At 48.8% G+C, this 11,060-nt stretch overlaps 1 protein-coding gene across 2 annotated transcripts in view; it reads right to left on the bottom strand.

Moving 5' to 3' along the window:
* The window catches only part of LOC307020267 (uncharacterized protein), a 43,443-nt gene extending 40,412 nt beyond the window's left edge, over positions 1–3,031 (bottom strand). The window contains exons 1-4 of one of the 2 annotated variants that reach the window (XM_079651506.1): positions 2,324–3,031; positions 1,510–1,715; positions 1,236–1,347; positions 655–1,014 (exon numbers count right to left, since the gene is read on the bottom strand). In XM_079651506.1, coding sequence (XP_079507632.1) covers positions 829–1,014; positions 1,236–1,347; positions 1,510–1,715; positions 2,324–2,788 — 969 coding nt within the window. In that variant the 5' untranslated portion in view covers positions 2,789–3,031 and the 3' untranslated portion in view covers positions 655–828. Of the gene's footprint in view, positions 1–654; positions 1,015–1,235; positions 1,348–1,509; positions 1,716–2,323 lie in introns of those variants that run through there. The other variant, XM_079651507.1, reaches the window with a different exon arrangement.
* Between the last annotated feature and the right edge of the window lie 8,029 nt (positions 3,032–11,060).

The following is an 11,060-nucleotide window of genomic DNA, read 5'->3' as shown; positions in this document are numbered from 1 at the left end:
CTCACACGAACCATGTATTTCTAAAGGTGTGTTATCTTTCTAGTGATCTCAATAAGCTTCCTAATCAAATTGATTATATATAATATTTTTAAATGATTCCTTTTCTTTGTTTCTTAGTTTGTCTTCGTCTAGACCAGGGGTCTCAAATTCAAGGCCCGGGGGCCAAATCCGGCCCGCGATTTCATTTTATGTGGCTCCGCAAGAGCTTGCAAAGAATATAATACGTTTATTATACGGTTACATGCCACTTTACAGAAGCAGGTTGCCCATAAACTACATGGACTTCTGCTTCCAGACGTTAGTTATTACCCTATCCGATAATAATCAAATTCAGAGGCAATAATGTTATATAATACATTCTTTTATATATATATATATATATATAGTTACAACCGGCCCTTTGAGTGCAACCTTTATGCGAATGCGGCCCGCGTTTAAATTGAGTTTGACACCCCTGGTCTAGAATGTCCTCAGTTCGATATTACATTATGTTTAGGATGGTGTTATTGAAACAGTGGTTTAATAACGTTTTTGGACTTTTTGGACTTCTACAAATTTGGAGTTTATTTCTCAGAATTATTACTTTTTCCCCTGAATGTTGACTTTGTTTTCAAATTGAATTCTCCTCAGAAATCTGATCTCGAATGTTGTCCGTTTTTATATTGTCTTTATTTTCTGTGACTTTTTCCTCAGAATGCGGACAAGTGCAAACAGAAGACAATAATTAGCAGAACAAGTAATAAAGTAAAGTACAACAGGGCTTTTTACATAAATACAATAATTGTGCTTTACAGTTTACAGGATGGGCTTATCCAAACTCTCATTCATCTATTCTGCTTTATTAATGTCCGGCTCTTCATCTCTCTCCAGTGGGGAGGGGTCTTCAGGCCAAAATCTCCGAACAGCCGCCTCGGCTAACGGGAAGTCATCAAACTGGACCGGAACGTGGAGAAGTTTTTCTCCTTTGCAGAACTTCAGTTTCTCTCTCAGTCGGAGCGGATCGAACTCCAGCAGCTGAAACAGGAAGAGCTCAGTTCAGATGGACCCCATCATAAACTACAACTCCCATGAGCCTCTGGGAGCGCGTATATATATATATATATATATAGATATACAACATTTCCACAACATTTTCACACATTTCTATTTCAAAATGTATGGGACAATTTTTCAATTTCTTTTCAAAAATGATTCAACATTTATCATTCAGAAATAAATAACATTTCATAAATCACCTTGTCCTCCACATGCAGGGCGATGCCCACATTATCCCAGACATAGAACTCATGAGGGCTGCAGGGCCGAGACTCCATCTGCTGAGTCTCATCGTTCTGGACCAACTCAAATCTGACAGAGAGACAGGAAGTCAATCCATAATGCATTTCATGTCTTTCCTGTTCATTTCCTGTCCCTTTATTGACCTGTCTTTTCCCATGTTTACTTGTCCCTTTCTTTCCTGTCTTTTCCTTGTTGTCCCTCCCAGGTTACCTGTCATTGTTGTCTTCTCACCTGTGAGTTGCACACATGGCCTCAGGCCTCCAGATGAAGACGCCATCTCTGTAGCAGCAGACAGCTTTTGGGTCGTCTGTCAGAAGAGGATATTCAGAGAACTGCTCCTGATTGGCCGGACTGTGGACCAGCACCGCGTACATCACTTCCTGTTTGTACAGGTGGGTCTGATACACCCGCATGACGGGCTGCTGACCGCCGCAAAACTGGAGAGAGAAGAAGAGCTTTTACACAGAATCACAGAATCACGTGGAAAAGTCGCTCAACAAAATGATGAACTTAAATTTGTGGAATAGCATTATGAGTCCTGAACCCTGACCTGAGTCAGCATTATGAGTCCTGAACCCTGACCTGAGTCAGCATTATTAGTCCTGAACCCTGACCTGAGTCAGCATTATGAGTCCTGAACCCTGACCTGAGTCAGCATTATGAGTCCTGAACCCTGAGTCAGCATTATGAGTCCTGAACCCGGACCTGAGTCAGCATTATGAGTCCTGAACCCTGACCTGAGTCAGCAGTATGAGTCCTGAACCCTGACCTGAGTCAGCAGTATGAGTCCTGAACCCTGACCTGAGTCAGCATTATGAGTCCTGAACCCTGAGTCAGCATTATGAGTCCTGAACCCTGAGTCAGCATTATGAGTCCTGAACCCTGAGTCAGCATTATGAGTCCTGAACCCTGACCTCAGTCAGCATTATGAGTCCTGAACCCTGAGTCAGCATTATGAGTCCTGAACCCTGACCTGAGTCAGCATTATGAGTCCTGAACCCTGACCTGAGTCAGCATTATGAGTCCTGAACCCTGACCTCAGTACCTGCAGACTGTAGGCCTCCAGCAGCTCCTGGAGGGGGAAGGTGAAGCGGTACGATCCCAGCCTGGAGCTCTTCTTGAAGGCCGGCGAGGAGGCAAACTCCCCCAGGAAGCTCTGCTGATCCTGGACCTGCTGCTCTGTTCGGTCCGGGTATTTTTCCTGGAGGAGGAGCTGCTCAGCTGATCTGAGTTCCTCCCCCCCCACCGACAGACCCCACCACACCAGGTCTTTCCCAAACGGGCCCTTGAAGCCTCTGAACAGCTTGATGCCGATCAAACCCTGTCTGTTGGTGTCGTGCTTCAGGTGGCTCACATGGATCTCTGGTCGTGGGTATTCTGGGATTCTGTCATTTTTAAAGAGGTAATTGTTTGCTAAACCCCGAGCTCTGTCTCTCAGGTCGTTCAGCTTCAGATGCTCCTTCTGAACAAAGCTTAACAAATATCCTCTCCTGTTCCATTCAGACTCCATGGTCAGCTGGCTCTCCTCCTCTGAGGATCTATTACAGCAGACAGAGTACAGCTAGAGACTGAAGATACCACCTGCCACCACGCCCTGTAGGGAAATATAAATAATGTGCGTCATGATGAGATGCACGGAGCGGTCTAACAGGTTTACACAGACTCTTCAATTCCTGTTTCAGTGCTTTCAGGAAATCCTCCGTGCAGTTTTTATATTTTACAACCCAGAGAAAGTCAAACACACTCTCTGAATCAAATCCTACATAAATTAATCCAAAGCTTTGGAAGAAAATACATCAAACACACACTACACAACACACGACACACTACACAACACACGACACACTACACAACACACGACACACTACACAACACAACACACACTACACAACACACGACACACTACACAACACACGACACACTACACAACACACGACACAACACACACTACACAACACACTACACAACACACACTACACAACACATGACACACTACACACTACACAACACACAACACACGACACACTACACAACACACGACACACTACACAACACACGACACACTACACAACACAAGACACACTACACAACACAAGACACACTACACAACACACTACACACTACACATGACACACTACACACTACACAACACACAACACACGACACACTACACAACACACGACACACTACACAACACACGACACACTACACAACACAAGACACACTACACAACACAAGACACACTACACAACACACTACACACTACACAACACACGACACACTACACAACACACGCCACACTACACAACACACGACACACTACACAACACAAGACACACTACACAACACACGACACACTACACAACACAAGACACACTACACAACACACGACACACTACACAACACACGACACACTACACAACACACGACACACTACACAACACAACACACACTACACAACACACGACACACTACACAACACACGACACACTACACAACACAACACACACTACACAACACAACACACACTACACAACACAACACACTACACAACACACGCCTCACTACACAACACAAGACACACTACACAACACAAGACACACTACACAACACAACACACACTACACAACACACGACACACTACACAACACACGACACACTACACAACACACGACACACTACACAACACACGACACACTACACAACACAACACACACTACACAACACACGACACACTACACAACACAACACACGACACACTACACAACACACGACACACTACACAACTCAAGACACACTACACAACACACGACACACTACACAACACACGACACACTACACAACACAACACACACTACACAACACACGACACACTACACAACACAACACACGACACACTACACAACACACGACACACTACACAACTCAAGACACACTACACAACACACGACACACTACACAACACACGACACACTACACAACACACTACACACTACACAACACACGACACACTACACAACACAACACACACTACACAACACACGACACACAACACAACACACACTACACAACACACGACACACTACACAACACAACACACACTACACAACACACACTACACAACACACGACACACTACACAACACACGACACACTACACAACACACGACACACTACACAACACAACACACACTACACAACACAAGACACACTACACAACACACGACACACTACACAACACACGACACACTACACAACACAACACACTACACAACACAACACACACTACACAACACAAGACACACTACACAACACACGACACACTACACAACACAACACACTACACAACACAACACACACTACACAACACACGACACACTACACAACACACGACACACTACACAACACAAGACACACTACACAACACAACACACACTACACAACACACGACACACTACACAACACACGACACACTACACAACACAAGACACACTACACAACACAACACACACTACACAACACACGACACACTACACAACACAACACACACTACACAACACAACACACGCCACACTACACAACACACAACACACTACACAACACACGCCACACTACACAACACACGACACACTACACAACACAACACACTACACAACACAACACACACTACACAACACAACACACACTACACAACACACGACACACTACACAACACACGACACACGACACACTACACAACACACTACACAACACACGACACACTACACAACACACGACACACTACACAACACACGACACACTACACAACACAACACACACTACACAACACACAACACACGACACACTACACAACACAAGACACACTACACAACACAAGACACACTACACAACACACGACACACTACACAACACAACACACACTACACAACACAAGACACACTACACAACACAAGACACACTACACAACACACGACACACTACACAACACACGACACACTACACAACACAACACAACACACACTACACAACACAAGACACACTACACAACACACGACACACTACACAACACAAGACACACTACACAACACACGACACACTACACAACACACGACACACTACACAACACAAGACACACTACACAACACAACACACACTACACAACACAAGACACACTACACAACACACAACACACAACACAACACAAGACACACTACACAACACACGACACACTACACAACACAACACACACTACACAACACACGACACACTACACAACACACGACACACTACACAACACAACACACACTACACAACACACGACACACTACACAACACACGACACACTACACAACACACGACACACTACACAACACACGACACACTACACAACACACGCCACACTACACAACACACGACACACTACACAACACACGACACACTACACAACACACGACACACTACACAACACACACTACACAACACAACACACACTACACAACACACGACACACTACACAACACACGACACACTACACAACACACGACACACTACACAACACACGACACACTACACAACACACGATACACTACACAACACACGACACACTACACACTACACACTACACAACACACGACACACTACACAACACACCACACACTACACAACACACGACACACTACACAACACACGCCACACTACACAACACACGACACACTACACAACACACGACACACTACACAACACACAACACACTACACAACACACGACACACTACACAACACACGACACACTACACAACACACAACACACAACACACTACACAACACAAGACACACTACACAACACAAGACACACTACACAACACACGACAAACTACACAACACACGACACACTACACAACACACGACACACTACACAACACAAGACACACTACACAACACACGACACACTACACAACACAACACACACTACACAACACACGACACACTACACAACACAACACACACTACACAACACACGACACACTACACAACACAACACACACTACACAACACACGACACACTACACAACACAACACACACTACACAACACACGACACACTACACAACACACGACACACTACACAACACACGACACACTACACAACACAAGACACACTACACAACACACGACACACTACACAACACAACACACACTACACAACACACGACACACTACACAACACACGACACACTACACAACACACGACACACTACACAACACAACACACACTACACAACACACGACACACTACACAACACACGACACACTACACAACACACGACACACTACACAACACACGACACACTACACAACACACGCCACACTACACAACACACGACACACTACACAACACACGACACACTACACAACACAACACACACTACACAACACACGACACACTACACAACACACGACACACTACACAACACACGACACACTACACAACACAAGACACACTACACAACACACGACACACTACACAACACAACACACACTACACAACACACGACACACTACACAACACACGACACACTACACAACACACGACACACTACACAACACAACACACACTACACAACACACGACACACTACACAACACACGACACACTACACAACACACGACACACTACACAACACACGACACACTACACAACACACGCCACACTACACAACACACGACACACTACACAACACACGACACACTACACAACACACGACACACTACACAACACACACTACACAACACACGACACACTACACAACACAAGACACACTACACAACACACGACACACTACACAACACAAGACACACTACACAACACACGACACACTACACAACACAACACACACTACACAACACACGACACACTACACAACACAAGACACACTACACAACACACGACACACTACACAACACAAGACACACTACACAACACACGACACACTACACACTACACACTACACAACACACGACACACTACACAACACACGACACACTACACACTACACACTACACAACACAAGACACACTACACAACACACGACACACTACACACTACACACTACACAACACAAGACACACTACACAACACACGACACACTACACACTACACACTACACAACACAAGACACACTACACAACACACGACACACTACACAACACAACACACACTACACAACACACGACACACTACACAACACAAGACACACTACACAACACACGACACACTACACAACACAAGACACACTACACAACACACAACACACTACACACTACACACTACACAACACACGCCTCACAGTGCTCCATGAATGATGAACACATCGTATTGATCCAGTGTTAGGAACGCTGCTGCTCGAGTCCTCACTAACACTGAGGGCGCGTTTCACTTCTCTTATTTTTCATTTCCTCGCTCCTCGGTTCTCGGTATCACCGGAAGTTGATTTGAGTACCGTCCCAGTGGCCTTATGTTATGTGTGCCGGAGGACCGAGGAGCGATAATCGAGGAACTACCAGACCTCTCTCCACCTGAGTCTCTCCTCCTCTCTCCTCCTCTCTCCACCTGAGTCTCTCCTCCTCTCTCCTCCTGAGTCTCTCCTCCTCTCTCCTCCTGAGTCTCTCCTCCTCTCTCCTCCTGAGTCTCTCCTCCTCTCTCCTCCTCTCTCCAGCTGAGTCTCTCCTCCTCTCTCCACCTGAGTCTCTCCTCCTCTCTCCTCCTCTCTCCAGCTGAGTCTCACCTCCTCTCTCCTCCTGAGTCTCTCCTCCTCTCTCCAGCTGAGTCTCTCCTCCTCTCTCCTCCTGAGTCTCTCCTCCTCTCTCCACCTGAGTCTCTCCTCCTCTCTCCACCTGAGTCTCTCCTCCTCTCTCCTCCTCTCTCCACCTGAGTCTCTCCTCCTCTCTCCACCTGAGTCTCTCCTCCTCTCTCCACCTGAGTCTCTCCTCCTCTCTCCACCTGAGTCTCTCCTCCTCTCTCCAACTGAGTCTCTCCTCCTCTCTCCTCCTGAGTCTCACCTCCTCTCTCCACCTGAGTCTCTCTTCCTCTCTCCTCCTCTCTCCACCTGAGTCTCTCCTCCTCTCTCCACCTGAGTCTCTCCTCCTCTCTCCACCTGAGTCTCTCCTCCTCTCTCCTCCTCTCTCCACCTGAGTCTCTCCTCCTCTCTCCTCCTGAGTCTCTCCTCCTCTCTCCACCTGAGTCTCTCCTCCTCTCTCCAACTGAGTCTCTCCTCCTCTCTCCACCTGAGTCTCACCTCCTCTCTCCACCTGAGTCTCTCCTCCTCTCTCCACCTGAGTCTCTCCTCCTCTCTCCACCTGAGTCTCTCCTCCTCTCTCCTCCTCTCTCCACCTGAGTCTCTCCTCCTCTCTCCTCCTGAGTCTCTCCTCCTCTCTCCACCTGAGTCTCTCCTCCTCTCTCCACCTGAGTCACTCCTCCTCTCTCCAACTGAGTCTCTCCTCCTCTCTCCACCTGAGTCTCTCCTCCTCTCTCCAACTGAGTCTCTCCTCCTCTCTCCTCCTGAGTCTCACCTCCTCTCTCCACCTGAGTCTCTCCTCCTCTCTCCACCTGAGTCTCTCCTCCTCTCTCCACCTGAGTCTCTCCTCCTCTCTCCTCCTCTCTCCACCTGAGTCTCTCCTCCTCTCTCCACCTGAGTCTCTCCTCCTCTCTCCAACTGAGTCTCTCCTCCTCTCTCCTCCTGAGTCTCACCTCCTCTCTCCACCTGAGTCTCTCCTCCTCTCTCCAGCTGAGTCTCTTCTCCTCTCTCCAGCTGAGTCTCTCCTCCTCTCTCCTCCTGAGTCTCTCCTCCTCTCTCCACCTGAGTCTCTCCTCCTCTCTCCACCTGAGTCTCTCCTCCTCTCTCCTCCTCTCTCCTCCTGAGTCTCTCCTCCTCTCTCCTCCTGAGTCTCTCCTCCTCTCTCCACCTGAGTCTCTCCTCTCTCCTCCTGAGTCTCTCCTCTCTCCTCCTGAGTCTCTCCTCCTCTCTCCACCTGAGTCTCTCCTCCTCTCTCCACCTGAGTCTCTCCTCCTCTCTCCTCCTGAGTCTCTCCTCCTCTCTCCTCCTCTCTCCACCTGAGTCTCTCCTCCTCTCTCCACCTGAGTCTCTCCTCCTCTCTCCTCCTGAGTCTCTCCTCTCTCCTCCTGAGTCTCTCCTCCTCTCTCCACCTGAGTCTCTCCTCCTCTCTCCTCCTGAGTCTCTCCTCCTCTCTCCTCCTGAGTCTCTCCTCCTCTCTCCTCCTCTCTCCACCTGAGTCTCTCCTCCTGAGTTTCTCCTCCTCTCTCCACCTGAGTCTCTCTTCCTCTCTCCTCCTGAGTCTCTCCTCCTCTCTCCACCTGAGTCTCTCCTCCTCTCTCCACCTGAGTCTCTCCTCCTCTCTCCTCCTGAGTCTCTCCTCCTCTCACCTCCTGAGTCTCTCCTCCTCTCTCCACCTGAGTCTCTCCTCCTCTCTCCTCCTGAGTCTCTCCTCCTCTCTCCACCTTAGTCTCTCCACCTGAGTCTCTCCTCCTCTCTCCACCTGAGTCTCTCCTCCTCTCTCCTCCTGAGTCTCTCCTCCTCTCACCTCCTGAGTCTCTCCTCCTCTCTCCACCTGAGTCTCTCCTCCTCTCTCCTCCTGAGTCTCTCCTCCTGAGTCTCTCCTCCTCTCTCCTCCTCTCTCCACCTGAGTCTCTCCTCTCTCCACCTGAGTCTCTCCTCCTCTCTCCACCTGAGTCTCTCCTCCTGAGTCTCTCCTCCTCTCTCCTCCTCTCTCCACCTGAGTCTCTCCTCTCTCCACCTGAGTCTCTCCTCCTCTCTCCACCTGAGTCTCTCCTCCTGAGTTTCTCCTCTCTCCTCCTGAGTTTCTCCTCTCACCTCCTGAGTCTCTCCTCCTCTCTCCTCCTGAGTCTCTCCTCCTCTCTCCTCCTCTCTCCTCCTCTCTCCACCTGAGTCTCTCCTCTCTCCACCTGAGTCTCTCCTCCTCTCTCCTCCTCTCTCCACCTGAGTCTCTCCTCCTCTCTCCTCCTGAGTCTCTCCTCTCTCCTCCTGAGTCTCTCCTCCTCTCTCCACCTGAGTCTCTCCTCCTCTCTCCTCCTGAGTCTCTCCTCCTCTCTCCACCTGAGTCTCTCCTCCTCTCTCCTCCTGAGTCTCTCCTCCTCTCTCCTCCTGAGTCTCTCCTCCTCTCTCCTCCTGAGTCTCTCCTCCTCTCTCCTCCTCTCTCCACCTGAGTCTCTCCTCCTCTCTCCACCTGAGTCTCTCCTCCTCTCTCCTCCTGAGTCTCTCCTCCTCTCTCCTCCTGAGTCTCACCTCCTCTCTCCACCTGAGTCTCTCCTCCTCTCTCCACCTGAGTCTCTCCTCCTCTCTCCACCTGAGTCTCTCCTCCTCTCTCCAACTGAGTCTCTCCTCCTCTCTCCAGCTGAGTCTCTCCTCCTCTCTCCACCTGAGTCTCTCCTCCTCTCTCCTCCTGAGTCTCTCCTCCTCTCTCCTCCTCTCTCCACCTAAGTCTCACCTCCTCTCTCCACCTGAGTCTCTCCTCCTCTCTCCAACTGAGTCTCTCCTCCTCTCTCCAGCTGAGTCTCTCCTCCTCTCTCCACCTGAGTCTCTCCTCCTCTCTCCACCTGAGTCTCTCCTCCTGAGTCTCTCCTCCTCTCTCCACCTGAGTCTCTCCACCTGAGTCTCTCCTCCTCTCTCCTCCTGAGTCTGAGCGCGCACAGAAGAAATCTGAGAGCAGACATTTCACGCTGGGCCCAGAAAGCAAACGTTACGCATAATG

The sequence above is a fragment of the Notothenia rossii genome, assembly GCF_949606895.1.
Source record: "Notothenia rossii genome assembly, chromosome: 9".
NCBI lineage: Eukaryota > Metazoa > Chordata > Actinopteri > Perciformes > Nototheniidae > Notothenia > Notothenia rossii.
The sequence above is the reverse complement of the archived record's forward strand: the minus strand, read 5'-3'. Positions and strand labels throughout refer to the sequence as shown.